This window comes from Chlorocebus sabaeus, chromosome 21 (assembly GCF_047675955.1).
Source record: "Chlorocebus sabaeus isolate Y175 chromosome 21, mChlSab1.0.hap1, whole genome shotgun sequence".
NCBI classification, from domain to species: domain Eukaryota; kingdom Metazoa; phylum Chordata; class Mammalia; order Primates; family Cercopithecidae; genus Chlorocebus; species Chlorocebus sabaeus.
The window spans coordinates 94002731-94020128 of NC_132924.1; the positions used below are offsets into that span (position 1 = coordinate 94002731).

At 38.1% G+C, this 17398-nt stretch overlaps 1 protein-coding gene across 4 annotated transcripts in view; it reads left to right on the forward strand.

Moving 5' to 3' along the window:
- The first annotated feature begins 4113 nt into the window (after positions 1-4113).
- Positions 4114-17398, forward strand: part of ING3 (inhibitor of growth family member 3) — a 28143-nt gene continuing 14858 nt past the window's right edge. The window contains exons 1-5 of one of the 4 annotated variants that reach the window (XM_007982711.3): positions 4142-4289; positions 4529-4600; positions 6669-6769; positions 8971-9036; positions 9581-10387. In XM_007982711.3, the coding sequence (XP_007980902.1) occupies positions 4262-4289; positions 4529-4600; positions 6669-6769; positions 8971-9036; positions 9581-9592 (279 nt within the window). In that variant the 5' untranslated portion in view covers positions 4142-4261 and the 3' untranslated portion in view covers positions 9593-10387. Of the gene's footprint in view, positions 4290-4528; positions 4601-6668; positions 6770-8970; positions 9037-9580; positions 10388-17398 lie in introns of those variants that run through there. The other 3 variants (XM_007982712.3, XR_005242366.2, XM_007982710.3) reach the window with 3 other exon arrangements.

Below are 17398 nucleotides of genomic sequence, written 5' to 3' on the forward strand. Positions count from 1 at the left end.
AGGGGAGGGGGAAAAGGCTGAAAACTTCCACAGGTGTTTAAAGGGAAGAATACCATCCTATTGATGCTGCTTATAACCAACCCAGTGAGTGACTCGATGAGTTTCGAAGATGTAAAAGTAGGTTTATGTCATGATAGCATTTTACTCTGCTTTCTTCCCACATCACAGGGATGATGCACTGCTTGGTGTAAAGTTTAAAAATTTTCACTTCGAAGTTTTAATAGGTTTCAAGATGGCAGTTTTCTTTGTAAGATAGGAAAGTGTTAGAACCTTAAGACTTCAAGCAAGGGTTCCTCTAGAAACATGCTATGTTAGGGACTTCAATTTCCCCTTGTCTTAGACTCAAAAGAGTCATATTCTATATCTACTTTTGAATCCTTTCCCTAAATTTTAATTCCATCTATTTTTATTTACCTAGTAGCCTTAACTGCAGTGTTTTTTGTTTTGTTTTGTTTTGTTTTAGACAGTCTGGCTTTGTTGCCCAGGCTACAGTGCAGTGGCGTGATCTCTGCTCACTGCAAGCTACGCCTCCCTGGTTCACGCCATTCTCCTGCCTCTGCCTCCTGAGTAGCTGGGACTATAGGCACCCGCCACCACGCCTGACTAATTTTTTGTACTTTTAGTAGAGACGGGGTTTCACCATGTTAGCAGGATGGTCTCGATCTGACCTTGTGATCCGCACCTCCTTGGCCTCCCAAAATGCCGAGATTACAGGCGTGAGCCACCGCACCTGGCCAACTGCCATAGTCTTGCACAGCCTTCCTTGCTTCATTTCTCTCTTATATTTAGTATGACAGTGGCCGAATCACACTGGTAGGTGAGATAATCCTAGAGTTCTGGTGGTGTCCAGCCTCAAGAGAAGCAGGGGTACAAGGTAGAGCTAAGAGCAGCGAAAAGGAATATGAGTAACTTAGGAGGACACATATGATATTAATGATGGTAATAGTTGATGTTTATTGAATCACAACATTTACATGGCATTAATATAAATGTTTTGCATAGATAATACTTCAATCCACACTCCTATGATTCTGCTACTGTTTCTATTTTCCCATTAACAGATCAGGAAACAAAGGGACAGAGTGTTAAAATTACTTTCTCAAGGTTATACAACTAGTGTTAGAGAAACTGACAAAGAAAGGGGGGAAAGGCAAGGAAAAAACTAGATCTTCTCTGGGGGCTCTCACCAGCAGGAGTTTGTGGGCCATGTATTTACTGTCTTGTACTTGTAAGGTTGCCAGTCTCTGTGTCTTTTCATTCCCAATTTCAAATCACAAGAACATGCATCTGATAGGTTCAACTTTGGTCAATCCCTGATAAATTAATGAGTTTTGATACAGATATGGTCAATCCATATGAGGAACACTCCCTGGAAAAGCAGTATTGGTTTTAAGTAGGCAGCCACTGGAAAATGGTACCTACTGTATGACCTAATGATGTAAGAAGTTATCACAAGCCTTTGCAAACATAATTTCTGCAGCTCAGCTGATACATGTTCCAACAATAAGAGTTACATTTATTAACTAAAATATACAATGTGTAAGTTTTATTTTTGGTTTCTGTGGAGTGTGTATTTATACTGACTGAATTGGGAACCATTTATTATCTCATTTCCCTTAATATGGAACACTCCCTGAGGAAGCTCAGTTTACACTGAAATGATGGACTTCTATTTATGATAGCATACCATTTTGGCTACTCTGAAAGAGCCACCTGGTGAAAACAACTAAAAGTGTTAGATTTTAAAAAATACACTGATGAACTAGTAGGAAATTAAGGAATTTTCAGAGGGAATATAAAAGGGGAAAAAGAAGGAAAATGAAAATATCCTGAGAAATAAATGCAAGCCAAAGTAGGCTTTTGTTCAGATACTATCTGTCAAGTTCTGGACACCTAGAGCTCTTGCTTTAATATCCGTGCAGCATGCCAGGGTCAGAAGATAAACCCAAGTATCAGTTCAAAAGGAAGAGTCTTATAGCAGACAAAAATTTGGGACCCCAATGGACTATACGCTCCATGTAAGGAGCCTATAGGCTCCTTATAAGCCTCATGCACAAAATAGGCCAGTAATGAAACGTGTCTTGGCCTTGGAGCCCAGTAAAGAAAGAAAGAAAAAATTCTCCTCTGAAAATCTGTAACAATTCATTTGGGATAGAGGCCCAAATTCAATCTATCTGTGCAATACAATAAATCTCAAGTGGACAATTTAATCTGGTCCTAGGGTTTATGATGTCTCCAAACAAATTGACAAGCAAATTCTAATGCTCTCCAGGAAAACTCAATTTCAACTCCAGCCTCAAAGAATCCTTATGCTTGTAATCCCAGAAACAGGAATTCAGAGTCCAAAATCACAATCCAACAGGAAACAGGCACCATGAGCAAAAGTGCCCATTTCTGAAGCAATAGCGCAAAAAGGCCCACACATTTTTCAATATTAGGTTTAACAGAAACAAGATACAGACTAAATAATTTCTATAAATTAGAAAACGGCTTGAAAAGAGAACCAAATAGAACTTCTAAACCTGAAAAATTCCGAAAATTCTAAAATAAAACATATAAAAGAAAGATTAAGATAAATAAGGGAATAAAGAGAGTAAGTCTTAACGGAAAAAATGAGAAATAAGCAATACTGAAAAGACAATCGTTGAAAATTTTCTAGAATTGTTGCAAGACATCAATCCTGAAATTTGGGAATCCCCTCAAATCCTAAGCATAATTTTAAAAATTTAAGGAAAGAAAAGGGAATAAGGAAGGAATTTAGACTTAGATCACTGCAAAACTGCAAAAAGACGTCAAAGAGATCTTAAAAGCAACCAGAAGGAGGAAGGATGGGAAAGAGGAAAGGAAGAAAGGAGGAAAAGAAGGGAGAAAAAGATTGAAAGTACTTGATTTTAGATGCAAGTAATGAAAAAATTAACTAGAAACTAAAAAATTCTAATTCTTATTAAGATCGAAGTAAGGTTCCGTTGAGATTCATCATGATTCATCATTCACGACAGGAAAGTTTCCTGCTTAAGATGAGTGAAAACCTTGAGTAAGAGTATGTAATGGAGAAGGAAAGCAGGGAACACACACACACAGTTTCAACTGCAATCTGAAAAACAGAAAATGAAAAATAAATTATCAACTAATGGCAATTTCCCCAGAAAATCGAAGAGCTAAGAAGAGAGGAAAACAACAATACCTAGTATTTATTGAATGCAAGAGTTTTTAACAAAAACAATGTAAAAAGAAACTGAGTAGGGACGTACTAACTATATCACAGGAAAACCTTCGCTGGGAGACGTCGAAAAGTAGAAAAAGAACGCCCAAGACAACCAACCTCGAATATGGACTATTTACTCAACATAAAGTTACTGCTATTACAGCCTATTCGAAATGAAGGCTCCATCCGTAATTCATGGCTGCTCACTATGATGATGATGATGATTATTACTATTATTTGTGGGTGCAGATTGTATGTATAGATCAATTACATTAGAATGACGATTAGACGGACTGCAAACTACAATATGTAAGTGGCTACTGACACTATTTGTGCATCTTTTAATCTGGGAAATGCATATTCACTCCACAGTCTCAGTATAAACCATTTCAAAATTACATGTAAGCCAACCAGGTGTCTCTCTTATATTTTAGGAGTGAATAATGAGGATAAATTCCAGCAGAGAGTTCTAGTTTAAGTAACCCAAATTCCCCGAACTTTGCTCATTATTCTAGCGGTTAGAACCTTTGCTATTTGCCTGGCACTTCTTGAAACCCATGACTCACAAACGCCGGGGCATGGAATCACAGCAAAGAACAGGTGAAAAGTTGTTCCTAGTTGTGTTATGCAGGCGCACACAACTCCCGCCATTCTCTGTGCAAAAATCAACAAATAAACAGAGGCACCGCATTTCGGATTCTGTTACGCACTATTTGCAATGGCGCCTGGTATTGGTAGTTTCTACCAGGGGAGCCGCCAGCGCGCCAACCCTTGCTCAGCAGGAAGAAAACTACATTTCCCACAAAGGCACAGGGGCGAACACCGGCCGGCTTACGTCATTCCTTTAACCAACCAATAGCAGCTCCGGGCGGCAGTGAGGCAAGCGCCGTCAGGCGCCAAAGTGGTTTTTTTTTTTTTCTCTTTTTTTTTTTTTTGCCGGAGTCGAGCGGGTGCTGCTAGCGGAGGCGCCATATTGGAAGGGACAAAACTCCGGCGACAGCGAGTGACACAAATAAACCCCTGGACCCCCTTGTTCCCTCAGCTCTAAGGGCCGCGATGTTGTACCTAGAAGACTATCTGGAAAGTGAGTGCGCGGCGCTGGCGGTGGCCGCCGGTGGGACCTGCGGGAGGGCAAGAGCGCGAGTGGACGGGCAGCGAGATGGCGGGAGGGAGGGGGCGGCGGGGGATGTTTCTTTCTCACGGTAACTGGCAGCCTCGTTGTGGGCTGCCGGCCCCCTCGACCCCCCTGACGCACGCGCGCAGTGACGTAAGCGCGTATTTCGCCGTTGGCCCCGCCCCTCTGACGGACTCTCCCTTTGACAGTGATTGAGCAGCTTCCTATGGATCTGCGGGACCGCTTCACGGAAATGCGCGAGATGGACCTGCAGGTGCAGAGTAAGTCGGCGCGTCTGCTACTCACGTTGGCTGCGCGCGTTCAGTGCCAGACTTGTTTTTCATCACTGCTAGCGCCTAATGCTCTTTCACTGTCCTCTGGCTCACTCCGCTAGTGGATAAGGAGTTGTCAAAAAGAACTGGCAGCCCTGAATCTCGCCTTTTCCTTCCCTCCCATGCTACTTTTTTCTGGCTTTTGCAAGAGGAGGCGGCATTGGGACAGGTGTATTCCTTTCTAGAATGTAGGATTGTGCAAAAAATATTTCTCTACCGTCATTGAGATAGTTATCTATGTTTCAATGCACGTCAGCATAATAAATGTTGAGATGTTGTCTTGAGCCTTTTCGTATCGAACTTAGATTTCAGCATTTATACTTATTTTAAAGTTCATCCTATTCAGTTTTTCAAGAGTGGAGAGCATAGAAGCACAGGTTATATATAGCTCTTTAGAGACCCTGGCGAATGTCAAATTTTGAAAACTCAGTTACACATTATAAGATACATTTTAAATTGTAACAGAATCGTCATTTTCTTGGTTAAAATGAGTGACAGAAATTAGATTTCACTGTAAAGTTTCTTATGTGCTGTACTAAAAATTTTAGTAGTTAGTGAACATTTATTTTTCTTTCAGTGATAGCTTGGTAGTCTCTGTGACTTTTTCCCCAAATTAACTTTGCTCTTTCGTAGAGCAAGGACTATAAATAGGTGGCTTAGGGACCACTTGCTGCAGCTAAGAACCTGTCCTTTTCACTGCCCCTGTCTTCTCTGCCCATGACCACACACCCACTTCTATACCCTTTGTTTATGCGTATATTTTTCCAGTAAGTTTCAGGTGGCACATAATAAAGAGTGGTGGCATGGAAGCCACCTTCTGTTCAGTGGATTGTGGTATGAAGTATGAATTGTGTGTGTGGTTCTCCAGCTGTCTCACAAATTCATTTTAATTTTAGTGTAGTCGAAATGCTAAAGATTTGCTGAAGAAGTATTTTCTGCAGGACTGAGCATAGACATGGATGTCAGATAGATCTGAGTTTGTTTTAGGGCTTTACTAATTTACTCATTGACTCTGTATTACCACTTGTGTGGGGCTTTCATTGTCTATAAAAAGAGAATCATCTAAGGATTTAAAATATTACAGATGGATTAGAATTTATAGTATCTGATACAAAGTAGGCATTGAATAAAGGGTAACTTATTTTAAATTTATTTTTATATTTTGTTTAAAATTTTAAATTCTCATAATTTGGGCTTACAGTATACATATTACAGGGTTTTTAAACGTGCATTTCTTTACAGTAACGAATTTTCTGAAGTTAATAGATATTATGGATTAACAGAACAGTGTGCCAGATAGATTCAGAAATGCTTATTTAAACAAAGGAAGATACTGAAAATTAACCATAGTACTTCACAGAGTCTTTAAAAGGCTATTGTGGACTGAAAATCTCCAAAAGAAGTATGCTATGAAAAGATTTTTCTCAACTTACGTAACAACAGAATCATTTTTATTAATTTTTCCTTTTTTTTAAGCAGACATCCAATGAGATGATTAGTCTTGGCACTTAATTTGGGGAAAATTTATCTAGAATTAATGTTTAAATGATTGCACCTACTGCTTTCAGTTGGGATATGACATGATGAGATGTTTAATGCCATATACCAAATCTTTTTATCACTTTTTCTTGTTAAAAGAAATGTGAGGATTATCTAATGGTGTTTTCATTGTGTTTTGGTACATTTGTCTGATTGACACCTATAGCTTTTGACCCCAAGGCTGTATTGCTCAAAAATTATAAGATAGAGCCGATCTACTTTGTTGACTCTACTTTGGCTATTGGAAAAAATTTTGAAATAACAAAAACAAAAATAATCTGTCAATAAGGAAAATTGTAACTTTTTAAAGGAAGGTAATTGAGGCTTTATATATTTACATAATCAAAGCATAACATATTTAAGTGACTGGCAAAGTGAAAGAGTATATATTGTCAGATTTTTTCCCTCCCTAAATCAAACCATGTATATTTAGTATATGAATTTGGTCATTTAATATGATTTTTTTATTATGTCATAGATGCAATGGATCAACTAGAACAAAGAGTCAGTGAATTCTTTATGAACGCAAAGAAAAATAAACCTGAATGGAGAGAAGAACAAATGGCATCCATCAAAAAAGTATGTGCGACACTTTGGATCATTTATCAAGAAATATTGGGACCCTCTGAAAAAGATATTTCAAAATTAAATAGTGATCTGGATATCAAAATAAGGGAATATTATCAATGACTGTTTAGAATGTAAATAATTTAGTGTGGTTTAGAGCTTCAGATAGCGATTTTTAGTCATTAAAGCATTTTGGTAATTAAAAATATTGTTTCAATAATTAGTGACTATTAGAAAGTGACAGACCATTTAAAAGTTACATTTTTTTCTATTTGTTTTATTCTAGTTGTGTATAATTAAAGTTGAGTCATTTTCAGAGATGGAGTACTGTATTCCAGTTTTGTCCACAAACTAGCGTAAATAAACATCAGCAGACCTTGAAGAATATTTTATATATTGCTAGGTACCTGAATTAGTGGACCCACGGAAGAACAAAATCTTAAAAGTTAGAAGGAACTTAAGAAAGCCTTTTAGTTAAAAACTCCAAATTTGCATGTGAATTGGTCTGGAAACATAGAATTCTTTGAGGTTTTGTTAGTTTTATAGTGGTTATAGCTCTCTTCCAGAACTGAGTGAGTATACACTCACATCTCAAAGTTTGCTTTACAAATATGATCGAGTTCATTCAGGGATGGATACATTTGAAGAACAACTTAAAAGACTTGAGTTTGGTCATGACTCTGCTATTTAGCTGTGTGACATTAAATCTTGATATTTCTGAGTAATAATGCCTTCCGAAACCCAGTGTTCATAGAATTGTTCAAGGATCAACTAAGAGGCCGGACCTGGTGCCTCACACCCATAATCCTAGCACTTTGGGAAGCTGAGGCGGGTGGATAACCTGAGGTCAGGAGTTCGAGACCAGCTTAGCCAACCTGGTGAAACCCTGTCTCTACTAAAAATACAAAAATGAGCCAGGCATGATAGTGGGTGCCTGTGATCCCAGCTACTTGAGAAACTGAGGCAGGAGAATCACTTGAACCCGGGAGGTGGAGGTTGCAGTGAGCCTAGATCGTGCCACTGCACTACAGCCTGGGCAACAGAGTGACAGAGTAAGACTCTGTCTCAAAAAAAAAAAAAAACCAAAAAAAGGGGATCAATTAAGAAAGAAATTTGGAAACTACAAATTGAGTAGTAATATTGTTATTTATTCTACCACATGGAGGGAAGATTATTTCTGTTAGGGGAAAAAAAAAATGATACTCTATAACAGAAGTGGTCCTAGCTTGGAAGAAACCTGGAGGGACATGTATTTGTGAGTATAGACATGATATAGCCACATCCCAAAGTCGCTAATCATCTCTTTAACCTAATAAATTTTTGGTGGAGTGCATCTTGAGTATACCCTGAGAAGTCTAGTACCCCATGGAAATTCATAGTATCATTTCTTTCCCCCTCTTTTTTTAAAAAAAATAATAAGTTGAGGCAAAATCTAAAATATAGATTGAGTTGTATGAATATATACCTATTTTAAAGTGGGAGTTATAGAACAACTGGAAAATAGGGAAATGCAGATCAGAATCCTTTCAAAAGCTGAACTTTAACAAATTTTTTTTAATGGAATGCAAATATACTCTACAAGTTAGATAAATTTTAGTTAACTTTTTATTTTAAATACTGTTCATTAACTCATATAACGTTTTCTAGACTTACGATGGCATTTGCTTTTAATTATATCCTTTCTAGAAATTCTGAACATCTCCCTTTTACTCTTGGCCATTGTGCATAATTTCTAACCCTTTTCTATCCACCCTATTTCTAACAGGTTTTTGTTTTGTTTTGTTTTTTGTTTTTTTGAGACAGAGTCTCGCTCTGTTGTCCAGGCCAGAGTGCAGTGGCCCAATCTTAGCTCACTGCAACCTCTGGCTCCTGGGTTCAAGCAATTCTTGTGCCTCAGCCTCCCGAGTAGCTGGGATTACAGGCGCCCACCACCATGCCCGGCTAATTTTTGTATTTTTAGTAGTGATGGGGTTTTGCCTTGTTGGCCAGGCTGGTCTTGAACTCCTGACCTCAAGTCATCCGTCCTCCTTGGCCTCCCAAAATATTGGGATTACAGGTGTGAGCCACCATTCCTGGCCTCTAACAGGTTTTTTATTACTAAGGTAGGATGACTGTGACAACAAGGTATGATAATGAAAATGCAGTTATATGTCCTGCATATGAATATTTTTAAAGAATTAATTTATTTTTGAAATGAAAATGTTTTCATTCAGGACTACTATAAAGCTTTGGAAGATGCAGATGAGAAGGTTCAGTTGGCAAACCAGATATATGACTTGGTAAGTAAAAGTAATGTGCATACTGTGTCATAAGTACTTGGATAATAGATTATGTCTTAAATTGTATGGGCTTAAATGTAGTAGGAAGAAGCAACTAAAACTGAAGTATTGCTCTCTTGATCACATCTAATTTGACATTTCAGTGTCCATTATTTTATGGTTTCTTTGTGGAAAAGTCAGAGTCCGCAGTGTTAGTGAATGTGGTGAGAACTGTACATTATAGCAAGTCTACACTGCGGTAAGGTGGTTTCTGATGTTAGATATTTTTTAAACAAGAATTAATGTTTAACTTTATTTTCCTAATCCTTATCTTCTTAAGGTAGTGTGTTTACTTGCCTTACACATCATTTTGAGATTGTTTCTGTGGTAAAATACACCTGAGAAGACTGCCTTGACAAGAGTTGTTGGTAGTCTGATTGAAATGAAGAAGAATCATTTGAATCAGTGTTTATGTGAGTGATGTTAATAGATAGTATGTAACAGCTGTGTCAGTTGTTTACGCAATACACGTTGACAAACTTTAAACAAGATTCTTTTTTTGCAGCAGCACTTCTAAAAGATTGAAAACACCAAGAAGATAGATAGAATATTCACTATTTCTCATATTGATGCAATTATGGTGTTCTTTTTCATTTGAAACATCTTCTCCTAAAATACATACTTTAAGAAATAGTCATTTCTGTTTTTGCATTAAAGTAAATTAAAGCAGAAAACATGCTCACTTTTGGCTAACTTCAGTGTATAGACTTCATACGTACGTTGTCTTTCCTGGGTACAGATTTATTACTGAACAAGTACAGGTAAATAAAATGTCACTGGTGAGCAAGACACAAGATAAAAGGTGAACACCACATATGGTGTGAATTGTAAATGCTTGTACCAACCTTGAAAACGTGTCATGTAGAGCCATGGAAAATGTTTAGTTGTTTTTATGCAGTACACACATTTTAATGGCACTAATAACCTGGGCTCTTTTGTTCATACAGTTATTCTGAAAAAAATTTCATAAAAGACACTGCTTAAGGATAGGTAGAATAGGCTGTAGCTTGATTTACTGTAGAATAAAAACAAAAAAAGTTCTTAATTGTTTCAGTCTTTAATTATGTCTATAAACTTAGAAAAAGGCATTAACATTTGAATCTAGACTAATTTGTTCAGTAACATTCTTCCTCATATTTAATGACTGTATGTATCAGTCCTTATTTAGAGACTGCCTGCCTTTTAATTCATATAGCTCTTTGGTTCTATTCTTTGTTTTGTTTATTCTTTGGTTGTTTTACTGCTTGTTAGACCTTTACTAAAGATATTTTGTGTATTTAGAAAAAATATAAATATATGCTTTTTAAATATGTGTGTGTGTGTATTCATCTCTTACTTATAAACCACACTGTTCATCCACTCTGTGCCTGAAAAAAGGGAGTTGTACCTGGGTATAATGGAGGAATGAGAAGCAAATACTAGGCCGGGTGCGGTGTCTCACACCTGTAATCCCAGCACTTTGGGAGGCTGAGGTGGGCGGATCACGAGGTCAGGAGATGGTGACCATCCTGGCAAACATGGTGAAACCCTGTCTCTACTAAAAATACAAAAAAATTAGCTGGGCGTGGTGGCGGGTGCCTGTAGTCCCAGCTACTCGGGAGGCTGAGGCAGGAGAATGGCGTGAACCCAGGAGGCGGAGCTTGCAGTGAGCCGAGATTGTGCCACTGCACTCCAGCCTGGGCGACAGAGCAAGACTCCATCTCAAAAAAAAAGTAAATACTAGAAATGGCTTTTGTCCTCAAGGTGTCTGTAAACTACTGTAGTGGGGCAGACATACCTGCAAACTAAAATGGAGAACCTATACAGAAACATGTAATAAACATTAACACAGTTGAATATTAAGGAATATTAAGGGGTGTCTGCTAAAAAACGTTGAAGTAAGTCATGCAGAGTTACTTATTGATTTCTTAGAGGATATAGGAAGAGTTTTGAACAGAGTTTGTTTAGAAAGTCGGGGTGCTGAATTAGGTATTGTATTGAGGGGAAAGCATTTCACTCAGAGATAATGACATAAACAGAAGGAAAGTACAAATTCAGAAATTAATTGAGAAGGGATAGATTACCAAGGCTAGAGAGTGAAATTATAAAGGCGAGGTAGTAAATTTAATAAAACATAAGAAATGTAACCGAAAGCAGGTGTCCATAGTGGATCCATGCAGACGTGAGTTCAAACCCTAGCTCAGCCATTTGACTGACACCATGACTTTGGAAGTTACTTAATCTTGAACCTCAGTTTCCTGCTGTAAAAAAGCAATATTAATTTATACCTTACTGGAGGGTTTGCATTAAAATACATATAATGCTATTAGTTTGGCAGATAGTAGGATTTGCTCCTTCTTTGAGAACTCAGTCCAACTCATTTCCTGAACTGGAATTTTCTAGTTTCCTGAAGCCACTGCTTCCCTTTCAACTCTGCCAAGCTGAAGCTGCTGTCTCTCGCTCCCCTAGTATCTCTGAGGCTTCTTTTTATCTTCTTTTTCTTCCCCCACCCCTTTTTTCTGCACCCTCCTTTGCTCTACCCTCTTCCTTTTTATTTAGTTTTTCTTTTTCCCTTTCTCCCTCCCTGCCTTTCTTTTTAAATACTTTAATCCTATTTCAGGTGAGCATTATATCCTTAATATAAAAAATCCCTTCTCTTTCAGACTTAGTGATAATCATCTCAGTTGCCCTCTACCTTTTATCACTATAATTTAATGGCTTCTAGGTGAGTCTCAGATTGAAAAACTGGCATCTGGTTCACAGTTCTCTGTTGAAATCATCTTATACTACCTAGTCATCTACTTCTTTGGCTTTTGTAAATACTAATCCACTTCAATTGCCACAGACTGAACCTGATCATCACTTGGAACTGCCCTACCTCTGATACTTCTTGCATCTACATTTCATTTCTTCCTATTTTATCAGCCCTTTCTTGTTCAGTCAAGAGACTGGTTGAACTCTTGATCTCTTTTCTTATAGGTACCTTCCACCTCGCTGCTGCCTTAGGGCATGTTTTTACTTGCTGCATTTTTGCTTCATCACTTATGCCTTCTCTTTTTAATCGTTAGCCTCTTTTATTTCTATTGGCTTCTATACCACAGCATTTTAACATGCTCAGGTCTTCCTCATATTTAAAAAGAACCCAGACAATCTAATATAAATCCTGTCGTGACCATGACTCTGCTTTAGCCAGTGTAGTCTGTAGTTTCTCATTCAGACTCTCGGACACTCCCTTACCTTTGATTTATTCCTAAATTTATGGCAATTGGGGTTCTATTTACCAACCCTCTAATTTCATTTTGTAAATTCTTTATTGCTAAATTCATCAGACAGCTTCAATTCTTTTTAGCTGACAGTATTGGTAAATTTAGTGCTTATTGCTATTCATTTTGTCTTGCCATTCTTGATCATGTATTACCATGTGACTGCCTGCTCTGGATGCTCCCACCTTTGTGTCCTTCCTTAGTCTCCTTCTTGGATTCAGCCTATAATGATGGTGTTCCTCAGGGTTCTATCCTTGACCTATGTGGTTTCTTACTCTTCAAGTGGTTCTTACATGAAGGTGATTCTCTTCCCCTCTTCTACCTGCCAAGAGGGCCAGGAAGACCAAATTCCACACACTAAAGACCTGTTCTTTCAAATGCCAGTTTTATCCCCAACCTTTGCACACCACCCAAGTTGAGAAACTCCTCTATTACCATTCCATGTGTTCTGTTAGTGTTAACAATTATACATTAATTATTCCTTAATTAATCTAAGCCCAAGCTGTTTCTTTGAGTCTTTTAATCTTATCTGAATATTCCCAGACCCTAGAACTCAGTGTTTTGAAATTTAAAACTCAAAGCATCTCCTTTTTCTTCTCTAACTACCCTTTCCTGTCCCACCACCAACTTTTTGTTTCTAAATCTCAGATGGGGCACTGACCTTGTAGTCATTCAGATTAGGGCACTGAAAGTCACCCTATACTCCTTGTCACTAACTTCCTCACATTTAGTTAATCACCATGTGTTGTTCATTTTACTTTATAAATACCTCTAATTGTCCTTTCTTCACCATTGCTGTAGTTCAAGTACTTAAAAAAGAAACGTAATTATAGATAATATATGTACATGTCCTAAGTGTACAATTGACATTTTGACAGACCAGTACCCCAATCAAGATATAGAACATTGTCATTCACCCCGGAAAATTCCCTTATGTCATTTTCTAGTGTCTATCCCCTCAAGTACTCTTCATCTCTCACCCAAACAACTATAATAGCTTTTCTAAATGGTTTTTCTGCCTTTGATTTATCACTGTTTTCCTAAAATATACATTTAAGCATGCTGTCTCCTTGTTAATTTTTTTTTTTCTTTTTTTCTTTTTTTCGAGGCAGAGCCTTGCTCTGTTAGCCAGGCTGGAATGCAGTGGCACAATCTCAGGTCACTGCAACCTCCGCCTCTCAGGCTCAAGCCTCCCAGGTGCTGGTACTACAGACACTTGCCGCTATGCCTGGCTAATTTTTGTATTTTTTGTAGAGATGAGGGCTTCCTGTGTTGCCCTCAGGATTGGTCTTGAACTCCTGGGCTCAAGTGGGAGGCTTTGGCCTCCCAAAGTGCTGGGATCACAGGTGTGGGCCACTGCACCCAGCCTGAAATTCTTAAGCATTTTGCTACTGACTTGTTTGATCATGCCATGTAGAAAGCTCTTGATTTGGTTTCTGCCAGATATCTAACTGCATCTCTTTGTTGTCCTCTGCCCGACCGTGGTGAACATACTGTGTCTGCATGACTCTTCCTGACTGGGATGACTTTCTTTTTCCTGTTTGCTTGGTAACCTTTTCCCTATCCTTCATAATCCTACACATGTCCCTTTATTAACATAGTCTTGATAACCTTGATACTCATATCATTTATATCTAGGAGAAGATATTTGATAGCTTATGACAGGAAAGGCATGTAAGAGTGGTTTTTACAAATGCATTTATTTTTTCTTCATATAAAATACCTGTAGGAGGAGGCAGACCAGGGTTTGTATGGTCACCCCAATGCGATCACTGTCCCAGGCTGCTTCTAATCTGTTCCACCATCCATTCTGGACAGGAAGAAGACTTGGAGTAGGGGATTACTCAGAAGGGCACATTGTGTAGTTTAGTCAGCTCTTTGAAGGAGTCTTCCTGAAAATCTTACTTATTGCCATCTTATATCTTATTGGCTCCCTCTAGCTACATGATTACCCCAGATAGGTGAAGTTCTGTCAGAAAGAAGGGGAGAATAGAAACTATGCAGCTAATTAGTAGTTTGTACTTTACCCTATCCTCAGACATGTCAGCCCCCAAATCAGTCTTACTCATGTGATGTTATTATTGATCAAATAACATTGTAATTATACATTTACCTTTGCTTTTGTGTTTGTCTTCCCTAGTATAAATGTTAGGAACTGTGTATTTTTATTTTAGCGTCTTCAGAACCTAACATAGCTATTCTTCAGTAAATATTTGTTGAGCAAAAATCCCCTGAATATGTTAATAGAGAAGAAAAAGCACTAATATGACCCCCAAGTTAGGAGTCTTGGTGAGAGAGTTTAATGCTGTTATTATTGGTGGAGATGTGTTTTCGTTGGGAAGCAGTTTCTCCAGGGTACTAGAGTATGCTGAGATTGGTTCAGTTTTGATGGACAGACTAGGACAGACTGCAGTATATAATAGCTACTACTTTTCAAGGCATGACTTCAAGAAGTAATATATAATTCAGGTGAGATTAGTTTCCTTTATAGCATCACTTTGAGAGACAAAACACCCAATCTTATGATGCTTTTCTTTGCTCCAATCTTTTTGGTTTCCCTCTTACTAAATTGCTCTCATAATTTTGTTACTGTCTTCAATTTGGATAGATTTCCTTTTCTGATACATAAGTTCATTTTGAAAGTTCTTGTAAAACAGGATTTGCAGATGAGCATTCAGTAAAGGGAACATTTTTTGCAATAAAAACTTATAGTAATAAGTAATATGTGTGTTTTGAGCATTTTAACTCAAAATATCTTCAACTTTATAATACTTTTTCCTTCCTAGTTTTAATTTGTTTGTTTTAAAAGAACCCCCCTTTAATGAAAAAACAGATTTATTAAACAGTGAAGTGAATTTTACTATTCAAAGTAATGAAAATATTGGGCCTCCAGTTAACATATTCCCTAAAAAAATCTTTTTTTTTTTTTTTGAGATGGAGTTTTGCGCTTGCACCCAGGCTGGAGTCCAATGGTGCAATCTCAGCTCACTACAACCTCCGCCTCTCGGGTTCAAGCAATTCTCTTCCCTCATTCTCCCGAGGAGCTAGGATTACAGGCGTACACCACCACCCCTAGCTAATTTTTGTATATTTAGTAGAGACAGAGTTTCACCATGTTGGTCAGGCTGGTCTCCAAACTCCTGACATCAGGTGATTCACCCACCTCGGCCTCCCAAAGCGCTGGGATTACAGGCGTGAGCCACCGCACCCGGCCATTTTTTTTTTTTTTTTAAATAAAAAATATTAGCTCTCCTGACCAAGGGGTCTGAGGGTAGGTGAGGTTTTTGGTCATTCTGTACCCCGAGAGCCTGACATAGTAGATTAAGTGAACAATGAAGAGAAAGACAAAGGTTTCCAAGGTAATCTAATCCAGTGTCTTCCAAACCTTAGTCATCTCTTTCATGCCTTCACGATTTTTACAATACCTACATACTAAGTAAATTTTTAGATGAAATATGTTTAAGAGGAAAACTTACTATTTGATACTACAAATACAAGTAAAATACTAACATCACTTATGAATACATAATTACCAAAATGTCAAAAACAGTTATGTACCTTCCTGGAAAACTTGTGCTTTATGTAGCACATATCAGCACAGCGTCTTATAATATTTGGGCACTTTATGCCTGAGGGAAAGAAATTTACATTATTACACTTACATGTAATTAGAGTCAGATATAAGGGAATTACTGACTTGTTCAATTGGGAGGTCACTAAATGGAGTTACCCTGTCAAATTAGTTATTCTCCCTGAAATAACAATAGTAAACATCCAAATCTAAGTTGATAAATAATAGAAATGACATTCCTATAAAATATAGCATTTGAGAACTGAGACTACTAGTCTGCTTTAGAGGGGAGTGGATGGGACATAATGTAAATGTAAAACTACAGTAAATTCTGTTCTGAGATATGTTACCCAAAAAACAGTGATATACTTATATTTGTACAACTTTATATAGTGGGAGAGTATGACGTGGAAGAGTATGATTTTCATTCATTCAACAAGTGTTTATAGAGCTCCAGCTATGAGCAGTCACAGGTGGGCAATAATGACACAGACAATGCTGAGGCAAAATGTTTTTTTTTGTTTGTTTGTTTTTTGAGACAGAGTTTCACTCTTTTTGCCCAGGCTGGAGTGCAATGGCGCGATCTCAGATCACTGCAACCTCTGCCCCTCGGGTTCAAGTGATTCTCATGCCACAGCCAGTAGCTGGGATTACAGGCATGCACCACCACACCCAGCTAATTTTTATGTTTTTAGTAGAGATGACATTTCACCATGTTGGCCAGGCTGTCTCAAACTCTTGACCTCAGGTGATCCGCCCACCTCAGCTTCCCAAAGTACTGGGATTACAGGTGTGAGCCACCGTGCCCGGCCTGGCAAACTATTAAATAAAGACTATTTTAGATTTTGATAAGTACACAGGAGGAAATAAACATTGTGGAAAGGAGAGAGGAAGGGGGAGAAAGGGAGAGAAAAGTGAATAACTGGTGAAGGCTATTAAGAATGTAGTCTAAGGAAATGACATTTGAGGTGGTACTTGGAAAATGAGAAAGAACCACCTGTTGGAAAAGCTAAGGGAATAATGTTTCAGGCACGTGGTATACCAAGTGCAAAGTCTGGAGTGGAAAAGACTTGGCATGTTAAACCAAGAGAGAGGCCGGGGTGGTTGGTCTATGGTCTGTAATGGGAAAGGAGCAGCGTGAAAGGAAGCAGGCAGGAACTAAGGTATGGGGGCCTTGCGAGCCAATCTAGGAGGAGAGTGATTCTTAGTCTAAAGCAGTGGGAAGCCAGTGAAGGACTTTAAACAGAGGCATGGAGTATAGACCTTAAAGGAGATTTTGTGTATGTATGCCTTTGCTTAAACATTATATTATAGGAATTTTAAACAAGCATGTATTACTTTTACAGAATTTATGGTACATCACCATAGTATGTAATTGTGTTTGATTTTGTCCCTCAGTGTTTTATATGGCACTGCATTGCATTGTATCTTTTTCATTGAAATATTTTATTTACTTTAAACCAGTAGTAAACTTTTTTTTTTTTTCTATGACCATCACTGCACTGGTCAC